General features: G+C 50.3%; 1 protein-coding gene across 7 annotated transcripts in view; it reads left to right on the top strand.

Moving 5' to 3' along the window:
• Positions 1-22,416, top strand: part of Hdac4 (histone deacetylase 4) — a 248,115-nt gene extending 225,699 nt beyond the window's left edge. For all 7 annotated transcript variants that reach the window (XM_032901651.1, XM_032901653.1, XM_032901650.1 and 4 more), the window contains 5 exons: positions 1,195-1,313; positions 2,716-2,849; positions 16,500-16,584; positions 17,398-17,539; positions 17,762-22,416. In XM_032901651.1, the coding sequence (XP_032757542.1) occupies positions 1,195-1,313; positions 2,716-2,849; positions 16,500-16,584; positions 17,398-17,539; positions 17,762-17,801 (520 nt within the window). In that variant the 3' untranslated portion in view covers positions 17,802-22,416. The remainder of the gene's footprint in view (positions 1-1,194; positions 1,314-2,715; positions 2,850-16,499; positions 16,585-17,397; positions 17,540-17,761) is intronic.
• The last annotated feature ends 2,500 nt before the right edge of the window (positions 22,417-24,916 follow it).

The raw sequence follows: 24,916 nt of genomic DNA, 5'->3' as shown, positions 1-24,916 counted from the left end.
GTGGTGCTCCTGCATGCACAGTTTATAAAGGCCTACCGCATGTGCTAGAAAGGGTATGAGACACGGCTGTCTTCTAGGTGGAACATTAGGTGGGGTAGCTTCACAAACAGAAAGATGCCAAGTGCCTCAATAGGCTCACAGTCCTACCTGTGCAGTCACGTGACCAGACAGCACCTTCCACACCGCTTCAGGAGCAAAGAATACTCCTGCTAGAGCTATGAGACCACAGGCATGTCCCTCTCAGGGTCCCTGCTGGCCCCCAAAAGTACACTGAAAGTCGGTGTTGGCCATTTCTCACCTAATGAAGCAATCTCTGAGACAGGATTGTTTGTGGCCCTGCACCACGGCTTGGCATGGCTGACGGGTTTCATGTTGAGAGGTAGATGGCTTGACCGTTGAACTCCTAAGGGGGCTCGGGCTTACAGTTTTCTTAACTGATATCAGTTCCCCTTTTGCCATTCTAGGCGTCGTCTTTTCTCTTTAATTCACTTTCACACATATATACATACATGGCCATTGCTCATGGGCACAAAGCTCTGTAAGGTAGGTGGGCCTGTATGGACTACACCCCAGCAGGGCTGCAGAAAGCTAGCCTTGTGTCTTCTCAGCGTTGTGTGGTCCTGCTTGCTTTCTACATTGTTCTTTGAACAAAAGCAGCTTAAACAAGGAAGGCTGTATTTTGGCTCACAGTTCAAGGGTGTCATGGCCAAAATGCCAGCAGGAGGAGCTTGAGGCGTGAGCTCATATTGCATTCAGTCAGGAAGCAGGGAAGAGGGGCATGCAGATGTCAGCTTGCTTGGCAGTCCAGGGCCCCAACTTGTGGGATAGTGTCAGCCCCATTTAGCATACCTTAGCCCAGTAGCTAACTTAATCTAGATGACCTGTTATGGGCATGCTCAGCGTATTCTCTCCAAGATGATTCTAGATTCTGTCAGGTTGACATCAGTAATAATCATCTCAATGTGCCTTTCTTAGACGAGAGCCCTGAAAAGCCTCTCGTTGTGTGGAAGGGAGGGGGCATTTGCATTAATTTCTTTCCAGTTCTGCTACAGCCACCAGATCTTGGCCCACTAACCAACTGGGGATTGGACAGAAGGTGCCACAAGCATCAAAGAACAGTGCATTTGACAGCTACAGATTCCCAAATCCCATGTCCTTCACCGATCCAGTGATGCCTTCTCTTGTCCTTTGCAGAACGGTGGTCATGCCAATCGCAAATGAGTTTGCCCCAGATGTGGTACTGGTGTCCTCGGGCTTCGATGCTGTGGAGGGCCACCCCACACCTCTTGGAGGGTACAATCTCTCTGCCAAATGTAAGTCCCAGAGTCTACCTGTCCCACGTCTATGTCTCCTCACCCACAATTGTTTATGTTCTCTGGGAGGCAGTAGGAGGGATCTCACCTGTATTTCTTACTTAGTCTGAGTGTGTGCAAACAGCCATCAGCAAGCCCTGAGCAGCAGGAGGCTGAGAATTGAAAGTCACAAGCCCTACCCCTAGGACAGAAACTCACAAGGGCATGCACCAGTCTTGTCAAGTGTCCTGTGGGCACCTTCTCCAACCATCAAGATGGGGCTCCCGTCCTACCTAGCTGACATGTGCTTGGTGCTGAATTTCATTCTCTGCTGGAGGACTAGGCCCTCTGATCTTTATAGGAGTTAGAGCTGCAAACGGAACCAACCAAGAGGCCTTGTATCATAGAGTTGCTGCACTTCTCATGGAAGAACTCTCTGGCACTGTCTCTGGCCTTTGTTTCTGCTCTGCTGTAGCACGTGGAAAAGATATAGAAGGCCTCTGGTCTGTAGCATGTTGGCACACAATGGCCTAACTGACTCTTACCCATTGGTGCTGACCAAAGGCAACAAGAAGCCTAGGGTCCTGAAACCTTGCACAAGTGCCTTCCTCAGTCAAGATCCTGGCATCCTGGAGCCGCTCTCTCCTCTCTGCCCATCAGCACATCTAATCACAGGATAGCCTGTCTCTCAGCCTCACCATGGTGGATATGGACTCAGCAAGGGAATAATGAGACAGGAGGTACCCTTTGGGGTGTCAGTGCCTCTCTCCTGCCGTCACTGCTCCTGTGGGGTCCCACATGGGCAGAGAGTACCCTGTACCACAGTTTCTGTTACCACATTCCAAGCTGTGACCAAAAAGCCAGTATCAATGTTTCCATCAGATACACGTTCGTTTGCCATCAATTTTGCCCACTAGCTCCTCACAGGAAGCAGGAGATACAGCCTAGTGTGGACCTGAATCTGGCCTGGTGAGTGGCTGGTTACTAGGGCTTTTCTTGTGCCTAACCTAACATCAGCCTGTCTGGCTGTGCATGACATCCCCTTGCCCAGCAGTGATGTGCTGGGTGCTGGCTATGAATACAGAGAAGACTGTGTGACCTGAGACGGAAGCAGATAGCCAGACATGGGTGTGGGAACGCTCCCCAGTCATACACAGCATTGACATGGGCCTGCTGCTTTCCACTTGTGTATGTATGTACATGCAGGAAGGCAGGCAGGCAGGCAGCACAAAGCCTTTGGATGGGGAAGATACAGCGCTGAAACCAAAATTCAGTCAGTCGGACGAAGATACAATCCAAAAGCCAAACTAATGACCGGGTTAAGCTGGCCTCAGTTACTGCAGATGACACCTCAGCCCCTGTGTTTATAGGGGTGCCGAGGGGAATGTCTGGATTCCACTCATGTGTCCCTCTGCCTTTGCAGGTTTCGGGTACTTGACAAAACAGCTGATGGGCTTAGCTGGTGGCCGGATCGTGCTGGCCCTGGAGGGAGGCCATGACCTGACAGCCATCTGTGATGCTTCTGAAGCATGTGTTTCTGCTCTGCTGGGAAATGAGGTATGGAGTTGTCAAAGCCCTGTGCCTCACCACAGATGGTAGGAGGCACCCGTCTCCCACTGAGGGTGCAGTGCACCCAGTTTTGGCTCAGTTGTTTCCCAGCCATGTAGTAAGTCTGACTTTGGCTAAGAGGTGAGCAGAAGGGACACAGCGCGGACCCAGGACTCAGGTGCCTGCTGCAGCTTGTTCTCCCTTCCTGTTTCAGTCGTCAAGGATAGTGTGCTGGCCAGGTCTCGTGTCACTCCTCAGGTCTCCAGTGTGGCCACGTCTCTCTGGGAGCTTGTGTGTGAGCTCGGGTGGAGTCAGCATGCACAAGCTGAGTCTTTAGCACTGGGCTGGGACCTCTCTACTGAGCTACCGTTTACCTTGTGCATTCAGGAGCAGTGCCTAGGTTAGCACTCTGCACTGCCCCACCAGTGCAGGGCAGAGTCGGGGACAGTGGCCTGCACAGTAGCCTTCAGTGTCAGTGAGTGCCATGTGGTTCCCTCCCACTCTGCCTGATGTAGGCCCTGTTGACATTTCTAGCTCCTTGTGTTTACAGCTGTTCCCAACAGAGACCAGTACAGCTTCAGGTTAGAATGAAGGTGAAGTCCTCACAGAACCCTGGAAGCCCCTAATGTATGCGGTACAACTGACACATAACCTTCATTGAAGAACTCCCAAATCTGTATCTGTCTAGGCCGATGGTTCTCAACCCTCCTAATGCTGTTTTAAAGGAACTCTTATACAGTTCCTTGGACTGTTGTGACCCCCAGCCATAAAGTTATTTTCGTTGCTACTTCATAACCGTAACTTTGCTACTGTCGTGAATCATAATGGAAATCTCTGTTTTCCGATGGTCATAGGTGACACCTGTGAAAGGACCATTCAGCCCCCAGAGAGGCCACGCCCCATAGGTTGAGAACCACTCGTCTAGGCCTTTCTGGCTGGTACATGTATTTGTTACCCAATGTATGTATGCGATTCTCTTCATAGGTCTTGCTCACATTGCTGTCCTATGGGTAGTGGTGAGGAGCTCAGTACTAGAGCCTGTGTCCCAGGGGCTGGGTCTGTACCTCAGGTAGCTCAGACTGACTTCACGTGTCACATATGAGCCCCTCGGCTTTGAGATTACAGTGGCAAGTGAGCAGCTCTGACTGCGGGTCCTGCTTCACCTGCTCTTCAGAGCTTATGGCACTGCTGTCCATGGAATACATCAAGAGTTCTTGAGCTGTCCCCACCATGTAGGCAGAGTCTAGATGGCTCTTAATGAAAACCCTTCAGACCCGGTTTGCCAACACCTAACAGCTCAGATATGGGTCAGGGTTGGCCCACGTGACACAGAGCTCAGGATTGCTCTTGAAGGGAGTTGTGAGAACTTCACAGAACACCAGACACCTAGTTAAGTACATTGTCTGTGTGGTGCTCTGCAAGTCTCATCCTAGAAAGCACAGAAGAGGTGAGAGTGAAGTTGCTGCCTCACTATGTGCAACTTATGAGCTTCTACAACCAAATGCATGGACACCATTACAAGAGAATCCCTGCTGGTTACGCCTCGCTACAACTCTGCCCCTGGGCCACTAATGGGATGTCCCTTCATCAGAGGAAGTAGGTGTTTCTATCAGGCCCGAGTACATTGACCACACACTGAGCCCCCCACTCCCAGGTCTCATGGATACCAAGCCTCCTGCCCTCCATTGCAGCTGTCATAAGAGAAAACCATCTAAACTCAAACAGAGAACAGGTACTTGAGGGGCGGATCAGAGACAGCAGTGAGCCACAAGTGTCCCCAACCCTGCCTGGCCAGCAAAACTTGCTTCCATTGACTTCCCTGTAATCCTAAATGTGAAACGGCCACCAGACTAGTTGGCACTATTTTCCAAGATATATCTGTCTCCACAACATTTACCTGTAGACATTTTCCCTATGGGAAGGACAAAAGAGAGCAGACAGGGTACTTTCCTGGTCTGAGGTAGTGGGGAGGCCAGATGCTCATGGGTGAGTTCAGAGCACTGACACAGTGGTAGCTTAGAACTGTGCTCAGTGTTACAGAAAGCCTAGAGATGGCAGTCAAGCCTAGGTTCTCCACAGCCTACTGCAGATCCTGACCCTACTGTGGGAAGCTGGGAACTGGAGTGCAGAGGCATGGGCACTGGTCAGGTGTCCATGGCTTGATGGAGGACTCTTGTGTATCTTGGTGTTGTTATGTGTATATCCCAAGAGAGGAAAGGGGCTAGATAGTATGAAAGGACAGGGCAAGCCAAAGGCAGGGTAACTAGAAGACAGCAGGGAAAACATGGAGAGGCTGATGCAGCAGAGAAGGAAATGGGGAGGAGGCACATGCATGAAGGATCTGTCTGAATTCCTGAGCCTCAGGGAAGGGAGGGGGCTCAGCCAGAGCTGTGACCCAACCACGTGCTGAAGGAAGTTCAGTATGATGCCCAGGACAGAGGCCAGCTTGAAGTACAGCCCTGACCATATTAGGCAGATACCTTGGTACTTGGGTACTTCAACCAACAAGACAGTAGAAGAACTCCCAGAGGAACACAACAGGAGGCTAAGGTCACTTAGAGCCTTAGTTGAGGTTCAGAATCAGATCAGCAGGAAGCAAGCACTACTGAACTAGCTATGTTTTTTTCTAATGGCCAATGGAAAAGAAGGGAGCCTATTACTCAAATGTTTCTCCTTGAGGAGTTATTGAGAATGAGGCTTTAGGATACACACAACACATTCATGTATGCGCACACGCGCACACACAGAGAGAGAGAGAGAGAGAGACCCCCCACAGAGAGAGAGAGAGAGAGAGAGAGAGAGAGAGAGAGAGAGAGAGAGACCCCACCACCACCACCAGAAAAAAGTGCTGTTGAAGCAGGCTCTAGACTTCCTGCACTCTCAAACCCCAACCCCAGGAACCTACAAATGAAACTGCCTGTCTTAGGGGAAGACGGTGATGACTCAAAGCAGACACAGATGCTTACTGAATGTAGCCATCTCTAACCAAGCACTGCAGAGTAGTAAGTTATTCAGACGCCTCTGTGCCCAGAAAATCGCTGCTTTGTCCTGGGTCCACTTCCACCTGGTACTGTTCAGCATGACATGCTAGAGCCACCACACAAGTGTCACCAACGAGAGAGTAAGACACTGGCTACACACAGCCTTGTAGGGACGGCAGGCCGGTGTCTCTGGTCAAGAGAGGATGGCTGAGCTCTGTGTGTCCACCACAGGAGGGACCTAGCAACCCCCTCAGGCTAGCTGCCAGTAGCAAACCTAGGAGGTGAGCTGGGCTCAGGGTAAGGCCCGCCAGTGTGTGGCTGGAGCCGTCATGCAGACTGCAGGTGAGCTACACTCAAAAAGCAGGGTCTAGATCCGCCCAGTGGACTTGCCAGGCGGCTAGTTGGAGCTCTCAGCGGGTGAGAGACAGCCCACTCTCCCATCCTGGCAGTTGTCTCTTGTCACAGACAGAGGTCACTTTAATCTCAGATGTCCTCTCTGGCTTGTGGGTTCCCCTACCCTGGATAGAACCTTGTGCCTTTGGAATCTCAGACCATTTCTTGCCCTTTGCCATAGTTAAAATGTGACTGGTGTGTATATCTAGGCTTGCTGAAGTGTTGACTCTCGGTGCTAGGTCCTTTAAGGTACAATAAAAAGCTAGGCTTTCACACCAGGCCTGTCCTTCCTCGTACATTTGCTCTTTGCGGGAGGCGGGGGGCAAGGGGGGGTGTGCAAAAGTTGGACAGAGCCACAGTCTGCCCCACAGCCCTTGATGGGCTGATAGACAGTCTTTCGGGTAGTCTGGTGAGACCATGCTGAGCAGCTAGCCGTGGGGGACAGTGAGGGCCTTCAGTGAACTCGGCTGCCACTGAGTGGCCAGGTGCGCAGTCTGGGCATCTGCACTGTGGTGTGGGTGTCTCTTATGGATCAGCATGACCACTAGTAGCCAGTTCAAAGTAGTCTCCTCACAGCCACAGTGAAAGTCATGCCACAGTGTGCATGCTGCGTGGAGTCCTCTGTGAATGCCTGTCCATACTCAGAATTCCATCCACTGTGCACACTCAGGCGTGAGGACTCCCATGGCCTTCCACAGAGGGTGGGACGGGCTGATGGCAGAGACTATCAGTCCTGTGAGAGATGATCTGGAAGACAGCATGTGGTGTTCATTCTTCTGTGACATTGCAGGGTTCACAGCCCTGAATCATTTACAGCCCAACCCCAGGGCTAGCAGATGTCAGGAGGAAGACACAAAAAGAGATGTTTAGGGTGTCTATGTTGAGATTCCTGTGCTGTAAAACACGAACGTGCAAAGGCCTGGCAAGAGTGAAGAGCAGCTGTGCGTGTGTGGTGTGTAACGCTGAGGTGCTCCAGCTGAGGGCCCACTACTTCCTACGTTACACATAGGTAACAAGTGAGCTTTCATACACTCACACGCACACTTCACTTCAGACAGTGTCTCTTAACCACACACAGCCATCTGTGACTTGCATCTGGTCCCCTCCTACCTGCACAATTGGTGTCCCCCGCTGGCCAATATGATATCCACTGTGATGCCTTTGTACTTCCCCCACTTGGCTACAAAAATTCTGTCTGAGATATAGGACACTGGTGACATCCTCCTTCCTGGCTGGCTGCCTTCTTAATATCCTGTCTAACCTAACCTGAGGAAGTCCCGCATCTCCCACAGCCTTCCCACCAAAGACTTGCCCAGGCTACCACTGGGCAGCAAGATCCTGCCAGGGCTGGAATGTTTGCTTGTCTTATGAATGGTGCCTACCAATATCCTAGTTAGGCAAGAGTTGCCCCACAGGAGACAAGAGAGGTGATCTGAGTGATACCCTGTCATCACTGTCTCAAGTGAGTCACATGGCTTGGAGGAGGAGAACCCGGCTCCCTTCTCACCTCTTGCCACCTGGCTTTGTCACTGGCCCACAAAGCCTCACATAGCAGATCTATGCCCAACCATTTTAGCAGACAGGCTTGGAAGACCCCTCCCAGCTGTGCTGTGGTACCATGGCTCGCTTGGGAAAGCTGAGTTGGAGCTTGGACTCCCTTGCCCAGAGCTGACTACTACATGAGGCCTGTGTTGGCCTCCATTATAGACCAAGACCAGGTCCTCTAACCTCTAACCTCTTTGTAAAGGAAACCATAATTTTTAGTCCTGTTGTAATTTACCTGTTTTGTTTTGTTTTGCCCCAAAACTCTCAAAACTTACCCCTATTCCGTTCTGAAGGTTTTTCATGCTCATGGGAAAGACCTGCGTCCACAGTGATTACCTGACCACAGACACACACTTGGGGCCCTGCTGTGTCACCAACAGTTCCCGACATTGAGCTCCCTTCTTTGCCAGGCAGGTAGGGCCTGTGTTGCTCTTGCCACATGGAGAAGCTAGACCTCCAGCTTCCCAGAGAAGGGAACAACAATCCTGAGGAGGAACAGGTCTGGGAACAGCATCTGCTGGCCCTGAGGCTAGCGCCTGTTATCTGGATGTCCTCAGAGAACTAGACAGATCTGGGCCTGGAAGGGGGTTGGGCAAAGACAGTAGAAAACATCCTCTGCCAGAGGAGGGAGCTAAAACCATATGCAAATGGTTCCCTCGGGATGGCAGTGTGGAAGATGAAACTAATGGCAGGCGGCTCAGTGTGAGAGGGAAAGCCTCAGGAGGCAGCTTGGGTCTCTGGGTATGGGGTCAGACACCAGTTACCAAGAATATCTGTCTTCCTTGGGAGTAAGAGAAGGGCAGGGTCTGACTTGGACAGGGTGGGAATATGAGACATTTTCCAGACCCAAACCAGCCAGCCCTGTGGCCGTAGACTCACCAAGAGCCCATTGGCCTGAACACGTGCTATTATACAGCCTGGGGCCAACCAGAAAAGGGACAGGTGATCTATGACCTCTCGCTGTTAGAGTCTGTTTAAGGTAGAAGTTTGTGACCGCCTGCCCAGGCCCACATACCCCAGCAAAGTGGGTGACCTTCTGAAAGCACAGGCTCAAGTCCCTGAAGCTGGGACAGAGTGAGAGCCTTCAGTTGTTACAGCCTCAGAAGTGAGTCTACACTCTTAAACCTGACTGACTCTGTGACAAAGACAGTACAAGAGCTGTACTAAGGCTCTGGTTCCTACCGCCCTGACAAAGGGTTTGCCCATATGCCTGACAGAGGCCCTGCTAACGATAAGCCTGGTAGTAGGCCAACCGGCGACCTCACCGTCAGAGCAGAGCTTGGACCAGGCAGTGTTACAGCAGCCTCCATGATGCTGGGTCGCAGGTAACAACAGAAGACAGAGCAGGGCCATCTCCTGTGGGTTGTGTGTAGATCCAGAACAAGAAGGGACAAAAGGAAACTCCGGGCTCTTTAGACACAGTTATATCAGAGTTTCCTGATAAGACTCAGCTGGAACTAAGTGTGCAGCTAGAGGCCAGAAGAGAGGCAGTGTTTGGCCAATAGGATGCGGCAGAAGGCCTGAGTCAGGATTCCTGGAAAGAATGGGTGTGCCTTCTCCTATGGACAGTTGACCAGTGCCCTGACCGTCAGGCTCACAGGAGTAATGTATCGACTCTAGGATCTGGAACGGATGTAAGTGGTTCTTCCCAGGAGTTTTGCTTTGATGGGAGAGAGCAGAGGATGGCATTCGCTTAATGGAGGTCTTCAGAGGTAAAACGAAGACTCTCCTACTGCCAGCCATGAAAAGCAAGTGACATTTGAGCTGCTCCAACTGGCCTTCGGTGCCCATGAGAATGCCTTCCTGAGTTCCAGCGTAGAAAACACAGCTAGGTAGCCCACACTAGGACAGGCATCCTCCTGTGAGCCTCATTCCAGCCCGCTGTTGTCAAGGCTGTACTCTGCAGGGAGTGGGTGGCCAAGTGTGTTGTGGCAGTGCCAATGAAGGGCACCCTGCAGAAGCAGCTCCATTCAGGCCTTTGAAACCTGGGAATGGGTCGTTTGGCCCACTTGGTCAGGAGGCCCACCCTAAGTGTTGGGTCAGGAACCGCTCACACTCTGCGTCTCCACACTGCTCTGTTCCTCATAGTACTTTGGATTCCCCACTGTCTGTGTAGCGCTTGCTTTGTGCTTGGTGCATATTGTCTCCCTGGATTATATAATGTTTGGGGTGGCGTCTCGTTCACTGATAGATTCCAGGTTTCCAGAGCAGTAATTGGCACTTTCTAGATTGCTCAATAAATAGCTTTGAATCCAGGAATAACCACACTGCTTTTGCTCCTGTGGCTCTGGCGTACTCCATGGGGCCGAGCCCCCTGGTGCCTCCGGTATTAATTTCTGTTGGGGATTGCTTTGACTGCGCGGTGTGTGTGTTTCCAACTGGATTTCCGGAATGAATGTCATCGGAATTTAGGTAGGACCTGCACCAAGTCTGTGCAGAGCTCTCAGTTTTATAACCATTTTCACATTGCTGAGTCCCAATCCAAATGTCGACCGTCTTTCCATTCCCAGGTTTTCTGCTTCAGTGTTCTATGACTTCCATTATGGAGGTATCTCACATCTTAAGTTTATTTTATTTTCAGTTTTGAACAGGCTATGAATAGAATTTTTTTTCTCAGCAGGTTTATTAATGCATAGTTAAAAGTATTGATTTTTGTGTTGACTTTTGTATCCTCTTTTGGTGATTTATCAGACCTAAGGATTTTTTGGTAGAGTCTTTAAATTTTTTTAAAGTGGGGTATAGAGGGGTAGACACCCAGAGAGGGGCTTCCCCTTCTGAAAGGGAATTGGGGAAGACCTGTGTGCGAGGGTACTGGGAGGAGAAGGGCTGATATTGGGTTGTAAAGGAAATAAATAAATAAACTTAGTTTAAAAATCGAAAAAAGGTACAACAATGCCAAGCAACCAGAGCTTCCAGGGACTAAGCCACTACCTAAAGACTATACATGGACTGACCCTGGACTCTGACCTCGTGAGGTAGCAATGAATATCCTAGTAAGAGCACCAGTGGAAGGGGAAGCCCTGGGTCCTGCTAAGACTGAACCCCCAGTGAACTAGACTGTCGGGGGAGGGCGGCAATGGGGGGAGGTGGGAGGAACACCCATAAGGAAGGGGGGAGGGAAGGATGTTTGCCGAAACCGGAAAGGGAATAACACTCGAAATGTACATAAGAAATACTCAAGTTAATAAAAAAAATAAATAAATAAATAAATAAATAAAAAAAAAAAAAAAAAAAAAAAAAAAAAAAAAACTCAAACAAACACAAAAAAAAAAAAAAATCGAAAAAAGGACTTAAGGTATAGAAGTGTTGTAGGACAGGGATAATCTGACTTACTCCTTTGCTCTTCCCCATTTCTTTCTCTTGTCCTGGTGCCTGGCTAAGCCCCCAGACACTGATTTAAGTGTGTGGTGGTGGACAGCATGTGGGTCTCTCACGAGGGCTTCGCTATCCTGATGTTGTTAACCCACTGTTCAAGCTCCTTCCACACCTCTGCCAGGTTGCAACGTTGAATTTGGCAAAGATTTTCTCTGCATCTCTTGAAGCAACCACGTGCTTTCCCATGGTTTGTGTCTGTGCTGCATTACTGCACCGTCACTTTACCAGAGAAACGCATCCAGTGGGGTCATCATGGATGATCTTTCTAGTGCGCCATTGAACTCAGTTTGTACTTCTTTCCCAGTATTTTGCATTCTTACTTGTTCATCAAGGAGACGTGCCTGCAACGATTCCTTTTGTGCTCTGTCCTTACCGAGCTCAGGTATGAGAACCATATGGCACCAGTACAAACAGATACACATAAGCATGGAGTGGAGTGGACAGCCTTCACACAGTGCTGTACATGTGAAATCTAGAAACAGTGAGATCAAGATGTGACAGGAAGGGAAACTATTAGTGACTCTGGTGAGTGGCGGGGGCGAGTGTGGGTGACAGGGGTAGATGTGACTGAAGATCCTTAGACTTCAATGCCTTAGAAACCCACAGTTGATGAGCACTGTGGCAGACAGAAGAGCAGTATCGGTTAAGAAAGGGTTGTTATCTCTTATACATGGAGATAACATCTCCTTCCCATCACTGGACTGGAGCTGCCATTCAGTAGGTGCTTTACTTGTGACACTGGCAGATCTCTAAATGCAGTCGTGCACACAGATTGTACGCCTGGAGTCCAGACTCACCGTCAGATCCCAGTGTCCACGGCTGCCATTTGCTCCTTCCTCTGTTCTCAAGTGAACACGTAGAGTGCTCGCCCTCTCTGTCCTGTGTCCTTCCTCTGGCAGGTACAGCGCCTCTCACTGCTGAAAGCCACCATACTTACCCCTTCCAGCTTTCGTGTCAGCTGTCATGGGGCAGTGTTTTCTAGAAAAGGGGAAGAAAATGCAGTTGAAGGTTTCTAAGCAGCTGGCACTGGCAGAGAGCAGACACAGCCGGCACCCAGGTCCATTCTTTGTGAACTCCTGTTGGGAAGGAGCCCTGGACCAGGGCGATCTGCTCAGCCGCTGCACTGCACAGGTGAAAACAGTGCCTGGGAGAGGCAGGCCCTAGACACTAGAAACGGTGCTAGCACCACTCCAAACAGAGGGGCTGGGGGCTTTGGGTACCACATAAGCTGTAGCATGGTGAACATGCTGCACACGGCAGCACGTAGCCTAGGGTGCCCCAGATGTGCCTATCAAACTTAAGTTAATCTAGGGAAAGCGTGATACAAGGGAGGCGGTAAGAGAGCTGAGGGACCAGGGTTCTGGAAAAAGCCCCTACAGCCGCTGGTGAACTTTGTGAGCATGCGCTATTACACACAAGTGTGCTCTGGGCATTGTCTTAAGTGATGTGCACATACTACATCTGCACTGCACCGTGACCTCATAGCTGAAGGGCTTCCTTTGCTTCCTATCCTCAAAGGGCCTTAAACCTAAACTCCAGTCCTCACTCATGTTTACACAACACACACTGTCCACTGAGTCACCTGCTGGGGTGTGTGTGTGTGTGTGTGTGTATGAACATTCATGGTCTCTGTTACCAATTCCTAACAGACTGTTGTCATACAAAGATGAAGTATGGTTGGTGAGGGGTACCTGGATGGGCTACTGCTATGGTCAGTCAGCACAGATATTCCACATGCTATTGGAATCACACATGTCCCCCAAATAAGCTTGCCGATCCCTTGGTCACTCCTGCTTCCTGCCCTGATTTGTCTGCTGTGTCTCAAAAATGCCTCTTGGTATCGCTCACCATGATGGAATTTTCTTTGTGTCTCTTCTCACTACTACCCATCTTAAGACTCTCTTACTAAAGATAGATTAAGAGTCAAGAGTCCTGGGCTGGAGAGGTGGCTCAGCGGTTAAGAGCACTGAATGCTCTTCCAGAGGTCCTGATTTCAAATCCCAGCAACCACATGGTGGCTCACAACCATCTGTAATGAGAGCTGATGCCCTCCTCTGGTGTGTCTGAAGACAGCTACAGTGTACTTAATAAATAAATAAATCTTTTTTTAAAAAAGAAAAAAGAGGGGTTGGGAATTTAGCTCAGTGGTAGAGCGCTTGCCTAGGAAGCCCAAGGCCCTGGGTTCGGTCCCCAGCTCCGAAAAAAAAAAAAAAAAGAAAGAAAAAAAGAGTCAAGAGTCCTGTTCTTTGGGTGAACTGAAGGTCTGTTATGGCCATGCAACCTTCTTTATATCCAGCCACAGTCTGCCCTCAAATCTCTATGCCAAGCACTCAAGATGCCACCTGGCCTTCTTTTGGCCAGCTGTGCCCAGTGACTCTTTTTTATTGTTGGCTTCTGACTGCCCTCATTTTTAATGCAGCCTTACAGGGTTCTGTTAGTATACCAGCGATCTGCCATAGATGGGACCTTGGTCACTTCCAAAAAGACTCATTGTATCTGACTTGTCCTGTAGCTCCCAAGTTCCCTTCCTTGCCTTCTCTTACTATGAAGGTTCCCTATGTTGCCAGTGCCCCGTTGAAAGATGTGTAGCCGGCACCCTCGGCGTGGGCCAGCACTCTCAGCAGGATTGGGAAGTGTCATATCCTGAGTGAGCCGAGACCTGGGCCACAGTGGCCTCTCTGAAATCTCCAGAATGAGCATGTGACCTCTTTGTGTTTAAGAAACTGTTGCTCTTCGAAAATTCTAGTTTAACTAGGTCTTGCATGTTTCTCTGCCAAACTGGCAGCCTAGTCCCAGCCCCTCCCAGGCTGCATGCCTTCCCCTCACTAAATTTCACTGACTGGACATTTTTGTCACTGTCGTGTGTCACCCACGTTGGGTCTGGGCCACATGGCACTCAGATTCTTCCCCCATTGTTCCTCATTTCCTGCCTTCTTCAGGACATTCTTACTGTGTCTCAGGAACATCCTGTGGGTTTCTCTAGGAAAAGGGCCAGTGTGGGCCGCATCCCACTTTGCTTTGGAAGATACCTTTGTTCCATCTTGTTGGTGGTGACAGTATCCTTAGGCGTCTGATTCCAGGTAGCCAGGGTCTCCTCTTGGCACAAGCAATATCAAGCCACTGCCCTTGCTGTGTATGCCCTGCCACCCCACTGTGGAGATGACCTGCTCTCCCTAGCTACTTTCAGAATTCTGTTTGCCTTTAATATTCTGTGGTTTCCAATACCTATAGAGTTCTGGTGTCTTGTCTCTGTGGGGCTCTTCCCACCTGGGCCTGGGATTCCCCAGCTCTGTAAAGTCAACAGTCATCCCTTCCTTCAGTGCTCCTGAAGCGCTCTCTTGGGCCTCTCTCATGAGCACTGACTTCTGCACCATCTTTTCCCCTTAGCTGCAGCATCAGGGGTTGGACTTCGAAGCTTACCTATGCTCTAGCAGTGACACAGTCTGCAGCTCTGTGTGGTTCCTGTCCACCAGGTCAGGTTCGCCATTGAAAACACATTGAACAGGTGTGACTGCAGTCTTTGATAATCTGAATGGACTTTGTTTTTGGGAAACGGCATCAGTGACAATGCCTACGTTCCTACACACCACTCAGAAACCTTCTTCTCTTGCCAGCCAGCCTTCCCACTGCATGAGTCCTTGTCATAGCCTAAAAACCAGCTCTCCCCTGTGGCTGTGTCCCACCCACCATCTGTCCTTGATTCTTTGCACCATTGGTACCCCTCTGCCTGTCAGTCTTCCAACTTCCCAATTCCTTTTCATGACTCTGATGACTTGAGGAAGTTTTGGTCAGGATTTTCAGCATTTTATGTTGGCCAGTGTGAGCATGAGATGCTTCTTACAAGCGTGTGTGCTTGAGGCCGTTGGGGAAGTTGTGTAACCTTTGGCTGTATTCACACGTGTGCTCCTGCCTGATAGCCTGTGAGGCCTGTGAGGCCTGTGAGGGCCTGTGAGGGCCTGTGAGGCCTCTGAGGCTGCTCTTGTGGTTGCACCTCCCACCAGGCTTTACTGAGCCCTCAATCTCTGAGCCAATCAAATCCTTCCTCCTATCACAGCAACATGGAAAGTAAGGGTGAGATTTTGCTTGTGGTGATGAACTGGAGGAGGGAGATGATGCCAGTGGCCATTGTCAACAATATACCTTGGGGCTACACAGTAAACTGTTCACCTCAATCACCAGCCCTTATTTGAAGCCACCTTTTCCCCTGTATGAGGTACAGGTAGGGAAGCAGTAAGTTTTACCTCATGGAATTATTAGCAGTTCCACCAGGAATGTGTCTTTGCACATGCACAATTACTGTTACATGCTGGTGCTTGGCGCTCAGTTTATACTCCAGGTGCTGTGTTATCTCACTGCTCAGCCTGCTTCCTGTGGCCATGGGGCGCTATTCCAAGTTGACCCTGTGTGTCCTCTAGTCTCCCTGTGGCTTGTCCTTAAGCAGGTCCTAATTGTGGCTTCATCAAGCACTGCAAGTTTCTCTGGTATTTTTCTGCCCACCCTGGCATCAGCCATTGTTTCATTTGTTGGTGAATGGCTTGAGGGTACCATGTTGGCTCTACCTGCCCCAGGCTCCTGCTGGCTCTTTGTTGAGAAATGTCCTTGCTTCCTGGGGTGCAGTTGGCAGCACTCATGTTCAGTCTGGTTGAGGGTGGATGTCACACAGGGGCGGCAGTGGCTTTGGCCAGGTAAGTCTAGCAGCTATACACAGCAGCTGTCCAGGCAGGTTGGAGCCAGGAAACTCTTGGGTCACTTTATTTTACAGCTTCCACCCAGTTTCCCTTAGTTCTCCCTTTGTTGGTCTCCCTGGGCTGTAGGCGCATGTGCATACACACACACACACACACACACACACACACACACACACACACACACACACACACACACACACACAGCTGTTGTGCTGATGTTCACTCTGCCCTGGGGCCCTGCTACTTATTTACTTTATGCCCAATTGTTAGGAGTTTCATCTGTGAGAGGCCTACTCACTTCCCTTCTTTCTCCACATACGAGAAAAAAAGCAAGATTCCAAGACCCTTGGGTATTCAGGGCAGGTAGTGCAAGTGTAGCTTCCTTACTCTCATTGGCACACAGAGATAATGCCAAGCTGACATCCTGTATGCAGCCTACCCTGGGCCCGACCTCCTGGGAACCCAGGAGTATACTCCAGTGTACCCTAAGGAGAGACGACCTGTAGGAAGTCCTCTTTAAAACTTACCAAGTCATACTGGCTTTCTAGAGTTACTTCATCTTCCCTACAAATGACTATATCTTTGGGAGTGAGGTGCTGTCTCTGGTGGACACCATTTAATGTCTACATAGCTTATACACTGGTCATTTGCCATCTAATAGATCTGTTCTCTTACAGCTTGAGCCTCTGCCAGAAAAGGTTCTACATCAGAGACCCAATGCCAATGCTGTCCACTCCATGGAAAAAGTGATGGGCATCCACAGTAAGTAGCTGAGTCATCGTGGGGCCCAGGGCAGGAGCACGAGGCCTCCTCACCTTCCCTGGCATGATATGAGCTAAGAGAGACTCCCAGAACCAGGTCCTATTGTACCAGGCTTCAAAAGAACCTGGGCACCAATGGTCTCAAGCTATTTGGTTCAGTTGCACAGAACTTACTTGGACTGGAAATCTGTGTTGTGCTAGGGGTACCGAGCACAGGGTAGAACCCATCCCCAGTTCAGACAACAAGTCCCAGGCAACAGGTCCACAGCCAGACATCATCCACACATCACCCTGCCTCAGGTACACCTGCTACTCCTTGCCTGGCCCCCTGATATGCTCACCCTGGTACATAAGCTCACATAGTGCACGCCCGAAGGCTTCACCCCACTCCCTCCTGGACCCTTTAGTTCTGCCTTCAACACTGTTTCAGCTGATGCCCTGATTCTAAAAATCTCCTTAAGCAAGGCCCCCTGTGTGAACCTGGATCTGATGGAGCCGCAGCATCTATAAGGGTCCAGGTAGGAGACTCCCTGAGTCTGGGTGCCAGCAAATCTCCATGCCCCTGCTCCCAGGATTTATGGCCACCCACACAGTAAGGCAGTGTCCCATAAGCGTAGAGAGACGGGTCCCACGACAGTCCACAGCCCTGTGCTCAGGTGGCCTGCAGTGCAGACATTGCACACAAGGCCAATGCTGGTGAAGGCGTTGCTGGCCAGCACCCTTCAGAAAGGCACTTTTCAGGCACAAGTGAGTCTCTATAGGACCCCATTGACCTGCAGAGGTGGGGAAGACAATAAGTGTCCCTTTCCCCCAGGTGAGTACTGGCGCTGCCTGCAGCGTTTGTCCCCCACTGTGGGGCACTCTCTGATTGAGGCGCAGAAGTGTGAGAATGAAGAAGCTGAGACAGTCACCGCCATGGCCTCGCTGTCTGTAGGCGTCAAACCTGCTGAGAAGAGGTAAGCCCTGTCCACACCATCCCTAGGGCCTGTGGAGCACAGCTGTACATGAGGACCTGACAGTCTTCCTCTGTGTGCCCAGCCTTGTACCAGGCTTGCCCTTTAGGGACAGGACACATGCCCACTGACTCTACAAACCAACCCTATGGGTAAGGGAGCCTGATTGCACAGGGGCTCCCTCACCCACCGTGCACCGTGCCCGACCCCTTGTCCTCTCCGCAGATCTGAGGAGGAGCCCATGGAGGAGGAGCCACCACTGTAGCCGAAGCTGCTGTTCTCTCCTTTGTCTGTCTGTCTTAAGGCTCAGCCAAGAAACTTTCCCGTGTCACTCCTGCGTCCTGCCTTGGTGCTCTCTCTGAGTGCGAAGGGACAGCAGGTGTGTAGCAGCAACGGGAGGCCTTTCTGCCGCCCTGGACCACAGGTCTGGAGACGCACACGAACACCAGGTGTGGCAGATCACATGGAACACAGGACAGCGCGCAACACATGGGCACACAGACATGCCGCAGAAGCCAAGCACACGCTGGTGGGGTCCCCCAGGAAAGCCACAAAGGAAGAAGCTTGTGGCAACTTGGGCAGAGTTGCTGAATCGAGTTGACATGAGGAAAATGAAAATCAAAGATCTAATAATACAGAACAAACTTGATTAAAACTGGTGCTTAACATTTGATTCTTACCCACAATCCCACAGTCTCCGTGTAAACCACTCAACTCATCTTGTAGCTTTTTTTTTTTTAAAAAAAAAAACAAGAAAACAAAACAGTTTTCTATGGCTCTGGCCTGCCTTGTGAACCTTAGTGGGGTGCTGTGGGGGTTCACAGCTTAGCGAGGACGGTTGGAAGAAACGTCAAAGAATAAAAAACTGGACAGAACAGAAATGGGAGCCTGGGAGTCAGCTGGAGCTTCTCGAAGCCATCGGAAGATGCGAGTTTGTGCCTTTTTTTATTGCTCTGATGGAATTTTTTGTGGCTGGGTTTTCTGAAGTCTGAGGAACAATGCCTTAAGAAAAAAAAAAAAAAAAAAACAAAACAAAACACCAGTAAGAATTGGTGTGACAGTGTCCTGTGGCTGGCTGAGTCTAGTGATGCTGGCCTGGCATTACAAGAGTGGCACCAGCCACTGTCCCTGAGGGCCGAAGTACAGCCAGCCAGCCTTGCTTGGTTTGATCACCATTTAAGGAAGGTGAGGTAGTTCCAAAAAGCAGCGAACGCCGCCGCCGGCACCGCCACCGGCAGTTTTGAAGTCTAACACGTTTTTAAACGGATCCAAAGTGTTCTTTTCTCATCCGTCACATAGCAGTTGAGCATCTCCATTCGGTTGTGAAGCATGTCGTAGGCACACTGCAGTGTTACGATCGGAATGCTTTTCATTAAAAGCAGGTAGCATGAAGTATTGCTTAAATTTTAGGTATAAATAAATATATATATATATGTATAATATATATTCCACTGTATTCCAAGCTAAGAAACTTGATTCTTATGAGATCTTGATAAAATATTTATAATGCATTTATAGACAAAGTATATATAAATATATATAATAAATCCAGACCGCAGAGGTCCTGGCAGGCGAAAGACGTGTGTGTTAGCTCTGAGGTGCTGAGGGCTGGGTCTGGATTGAAGCCCACGGATTTCTGAGCTCCAGATTGGCCAGCTTCCAGATTGCCAGCATGTTCACCCCTGGGCAATTTCCCTACCAGTTTGTACTTTAATTTTAATTATTTTCTAACAAAACCTCTGCCCTTTCCAAGCCTCCATGCACATATGTACCTGATGAGTTTTTATAGCAAAAGATATAAACTTACTGTTGATTTTTGTATGAATTTTTCACAAAAAGATCCTGAAGAAAACATTATTTTGTGGATTTTACATTTTTCCCCTTACCATTCAGCAGTTTTCTGAAGGTGGTAATGTCTGAAACTTTTTCTTTCTAAATTCTTACTTGTACATTTTTTTTAGCTCTGAAGGTTATTTTTATGGTTTGATTTTGTTTCTTTTTGTACAGCAAGCAGGGCTCTGCTTTGAGCAGGACTGCTGCTGTCATGCTTGGTTTTCTAGAGCAAACCTCTCGAGATTGGGCAGCAGGTCTGCGTGGCACCCTTGTCTTGTCAAGCTCACCGGGAGCTGCACAGCCACGGGCTCCTGCCCCGCAACACTCATAGTATTACAAGGGCGGGCAGGCTGCATGAGACACGAGGGCAGTCAGCATCAATGAGCGTGGACTTGTAACCACTCCATCAGGATAGAACTCCAGCTCTAGTTTCCCAAAGACCTTCGAGGCGAGTCCACAAGCACCTGCCCAGAGCCTGGCCCTGCACCTGTCAGCAATTTCCATTGCGGCCTCATAACCTGGACTCTGGCTAGAGCCACAGCCCTGGGTTTGTAGCCTGTGGCTGCTGAACCAAGGCCTTTGTCCTTGTCCTGCAGGAACACACAGGGTCCTGAGGGACAGTCAGTCTTTGTCTTTGCTCTTTTTTTTTTCTATGACAACTGACTTTTTAACTGCTAACTTCTTTTCTAGCACTTAAAGCCACCAATTTCATTCCAAAGTGGAGTTCAGACTGGCGAGAGGAAGTTGAGATACTCAGAAGGGACATCAAGCTAAGTTTCTGAATTTGGTGGCATTTACAGGGTAGATGGGAACTGGGTCAACCTTTTAACCAACAGGCTGAGCACACATTCTTGGACTTTTGATCGCTGGGCTGCTATGAGTGCTAAGCTAAGACAGTGGGTAGAGAGGTCTTAGGACATGCCTGACTGTCCTCCCTGTGTCCCTTCTGGCCCTTGGCGGAAGGGACAAACTTGAGGGAGCCATGCAGCCTCTCCCTTGCTTGTCACTGCATGGTGACAGAGGCCAGCTAGCTGCTCTTCTGGCCTCCTTGGTCCATTTTCTGCATACCCTGCCACCTGCCCTCTTGTGCCAGCCACGACTCGTGGGAGCATCATCTTACCTTTTCAGGTGATGGGTAGCAGGCCACTCAGTGGCCAGGGTACTGTGAGAGGAACTCACTTTGGTCCTATTCAGTCACCCTTTGATGCAGGGGCCTGGCCAGGGAGCCAGCTCACTCCAGCTTCCCTGGGAGCTGAAAGCATTACCTACCATATAGCCTTTTCTCCCCTTTGAAGACACGTGTGGCCCTTCCTCACAGTCATCACCCAGGGCAGAGGGTAGAAGGTCGGCCTTGACCTCCAGGGCAGGACCACAGCACTCCCCTGCCTGGACCTCGAACCTTCCACCTTCTCCCTTCCTTTGCAAAGGCCTTGGTGGGTGCTGGCAAGGGAGCCGGAGCAAGCACTTTACACCCCTTTAAGGGGAGCCCGAAGGCACCGTGTCCTCAGGGTGCTGGTGTTCGCTCACCCTTGGGGCTTCCACCTGCACCCTGAGAGCCCACGCCCCACCAGCAGGCGGCTGTTCCCAAGGCCACCACCCACTGGGACATCCCAGGGCTCTGGCTTGAGGGCTGCTTTATGAAAGTGTTTCAGTTTTTCTTTATTTTCAAATCTGTCCCCAAGAGGAAGGACCATCCTGCAGTGGTCTCCGCAGCACTGGTGATGGACTCAGTCATGTTTCTTTCCTCAGAACATTCCTTCTTCACTGGTCCCAGCCACGTGCTCATTCCATCCTTCTTTTTGTAGACTTTGGGCCCATGTATTTTATGGGCATTGATACATATATAAATATATAGATATAAATATATAAATATATTTTTTTAAGTTTCCTACACCTGGAGGTTGCATGGACGTACGCCGGCATGTCTTTATATTGTATACAGATTTTGCACGCCAAACTCGGCAGCTTTGGGGAAGGAGAAACAATGCCTTTCTCTCCCCTCTCATGATGTTTGCAGATGCAGAAATTTTTTTCTGTAAAACAAAACAAAACCTTGAAGGAGAAGAGGGGGGAGTTTGAGTCTTACTGAACTTATTCTTAAGAAATTGTACTTTTTATTGTAAGAAAAATAAAAGGACTACTTCCACACTCGTCATTAAGAAAAGTTTACCTAGCACCTTTGACATACCGATAGAGAGTCGATTGTATCCACACGCAAGCTCCACATTCAGACCCTGCTGCCTGTCTGTCAAGCTGGCTGGGGGCGTTTTCTTTTGTTTTGTTGGTTTTCTCCTTCTCTCTCCCCGCACAGGGCCAGGTGCACCCTGCCTGCTGTCACTGGCCTCTGGTCGAGAACCTGAGGTTCTGGTGAGTCCCTGTCTCAGCACAACTGTGTCGATGGGTTCATTCCTTCTAGAAGACACGGGGCTGGGGTTCTGCACTGGGCAATCCAGGCCTTTGTGAGCCCTAGGTCTAAATGACACTTGGCACTGGAGGAAACTATTTCTCCCTCTCAAGGATCCGGGTGTGCTCTGCGCCCGGCCTTGATGGCCTCACCGGCCTTGAGTTGATCAAAGTCTACTATGGAAAGAGAAGAATGCAGACAGGCCTTGTTCGGGGATGTGCACTCCAGTGAGGAGGTACCGTTTCCCGATCTGTAAGAATGTTAAACATGCTGTTTTCATGTATGCACAGGAGGCTGACCTCTGTCAGCAAGAGCTCACTACAGAAGTGTGGTCCAAGCCACCGGAGCGCTGCCACATGATGCCGTGTGTGCTCCACAGCCTCGACCGCCTTCACTCTGTAACAGCCTGTTTTCTCTTTGATTGTCTGGACCTCCCCTCCTTGGCGCTTTCTCCTCCTGGCGGGGTCGGGGGTCATGTTTGGTTTTCTCATTCTTGTTTCGTTTTTTTTGTGTGGTGGGTTTCACTGACCGGCGGTGCCCTCTGGCGGTCACCTCTTTCCACCTCCCGGGTCCAGTGTTTGTACCACATCACACACTTGTCGCTCTCGTGGTGTAAATAAAGACTGCGTTAATTGCCCTCCCATCTCTGCTGCCTACTTGTGTTCTTTCCTCCAGCACATTGCCAGGCCCCATCACTTGGACGAAACTCAGCAACCCTTTAGGCTTTCCCAGCCAAGCACTCAGCAGGTATGAAAGCTGCCAGTTCCACCACTAACAATGGCTGCCTGACACCTACCTGCCCAGGTCCAGATGTGGTTTGGTTTCCAGAGGAGCATTGTCTCCCATTAGGTTAACATCAGCCAGTCATATAACACTTTGCCGTGATTTCAGTTTACATGTCACAGCTATCCATGCTGAGTTACAAGTCACAGTCAGGGTCTGGATGTCCCTGGCCTTGGGTCTGCTAAGGCTGAAAACAAGTGTCCTCCACACACTCCTTGGGAGACCTTTCCTGACTCTCAGCCTAGCATGTTGCCCACAGCAAAGCAACCTGGGAGAGGGCATCCCCTAAGTAGAAGACTTGAGGGCTAGTCCTTATAAATTTCTGCTATTTCCTGGTCTTCGTGTTTTTTCATTTCGATTAAGAGCCAAATGCATTCCAGCCAGAGATTCTTAGAAGCCTCTACCTCTAACTAGATAAGAAAGTTGGAGAATGTTCAGAACCATTCACCGTAACAGTCTACTGTAAAACCTCTCTCGGTCAGGACCAAGCCCCATGAAAGCCACCCTGGGGAGCAAGAAGTCATGGAGGTGGAAGGTTTGTTTCCGTGGTTCCAAAGCTCTTGCTAAATTATCCATTTAGGAAAGTGCTGGCCCCTGACGTGTTCTGCTGAGGCTGCACCTCCTGTCTAGCAGTCCAAATGCTGTAAAAGACGTCTTTCTGCCCCTCTGCTTCCTTCCATTCACTCACACTACCTCACAGCCTGGCCCCTAAGTAGCAGCTCCCCTAGACTGGCCAGGCAGGAGTGGACGCGAAGCCGAAGAATCTTGACTGACTAATCTATTCCCGTAGTGGTGTGTAGCCTGAGCAGAGAAACCCAAGGGTGGGATGGGGGTGAGTGCTATCACTAGTGATAAGCTCCCCACCACAATGATCAGATGGTAGGTAGAGGCCCACAACAAGAATGCAAAACAGCCAATAAGATTGTAGGGCTCTTATCGCAGTCTGTCCTAAGGTTCTGGACAAGGACACTTCCCCTGGGGCTCATTCCAAGCATCAGAGTGAGTAGGTACCTGGAATCCAAGGCAGCCACACCTTGCTGGGGAAGCAACTGCAGATGAGTGTGAATCTTGTCTTGACAGCTGACAGGACAAGAGTCCAATAATGTCAGATTGTGTGAGAGTTAGAAGTGGGACACTGGACAAAGGAAGGCTGAGACAAGATGCCTAGGAGTTGGGTTTATCCAAAATGGCAAGGTCTGCAATATGGCCCGAGCAGGTCAGATAGGGAATTGTTCCCGCGGGTGTCCATCACAGCCACACACCTGTGTGAGAGGAGAGGCCTGAAACCAGGATAAGAGATCTGTGAGAGACCTGACTGCTGAAGTCAGGCCAAGCAGAGGTCTGAAGACGCTTGCTCTATAGAATACCACAGCAAGAGCAGAGTACACACACACAACACCCAGGAAGGGAGGCCAGTGTTACTCCAGTACCACCCGGGGATGGTTTCCAGAACCAGACTCACCCAGTTGGCTGCCCACCAGAGTCCCCAAGCCCTGACCCTCAGGAAGATGAATGGCGGCCCTGCTACTCGTGTATGCCAGACCCTCAAGCCATACCCCAGAATCCTGGGGAGTGCAAACCTAGAAAGTAGGGGACACACACACACGCACACACACACACCTGGGTTCCTTAGGTTAATTTCTCCATCTGCCTGCCCTCCAGGGCAGCTGTGGGCTTTCTGAGCCACAAAGACTCCTGTGCCCAGCATAGGCTCCCATTAAACTTACTCCTCTCACTGCGTAGCTGTGCACTGTTGGGTCCTGTCCACAGACCTGCCTCCTAGGCACACCCTCAAGAAGGAAGAAAGGCGCGCTCAGCACCCAGAGCCAGCAACTGCATCAGGATGCTGAGAGGGAAAATGGCTTGACTCCACTGGAGCCAGAGGCAGGTAGAGGGAGGGCAGTGGGCATGGAGTGGGCAGCAAGAAGGACCACCATCCAGGCAGTTGGCATGGCTACAGGGGGAAGTTGAGGAATTTGGGTCGGTACAGGCACAGGGGCATTCGTAAGGGCCCTAAACTCATCCAGATAAGCTGAGTAAGGCTGGGATTTCCAGAGAAGGGATCCAGCACCCACAGACACTTGAGAGCTGCCTGTGGGCATAGAACCCCTTCCATCCAGATGTTGTATAGCAGCTGAGCATAGCTAAAGTTGACCAGCAGGGTATACCCTACAGGAGGCACCTGCCCAAACTTTGGATTGCTCTGACAGACTGAGCAGGGGGTGGAATTCAGTGGCACTCGGATGCAGTTTAAGAGAGGACTGAGTGGCCAGGGCTCCCAGAGCTCCCTGGGGGTAGATCCTGTGAGGCTGGGCAGTTCTGGCTTTAGACACACTGACTGAGCTGTACTGCCCACCTGC

The sequence above is a fragment of the Rattus rattus genome, chromosome 4, assembly GCF_011064425.1.
Source record: "Rattus rattus isolate New Zealand chromosome 4, Rrattus_CSIRO_v1, whole genome shotgun sequence".
Taxonomy (NCBI): domain Eukaryota; kingdom Metazoa; phylum Chordata; class Mammalia; order Rodentia; family Muridae; genus Rattus; species Rattus rattus.
This window is presented reverse-complemented; position numbering and strand designations above follow the sequence as displayed.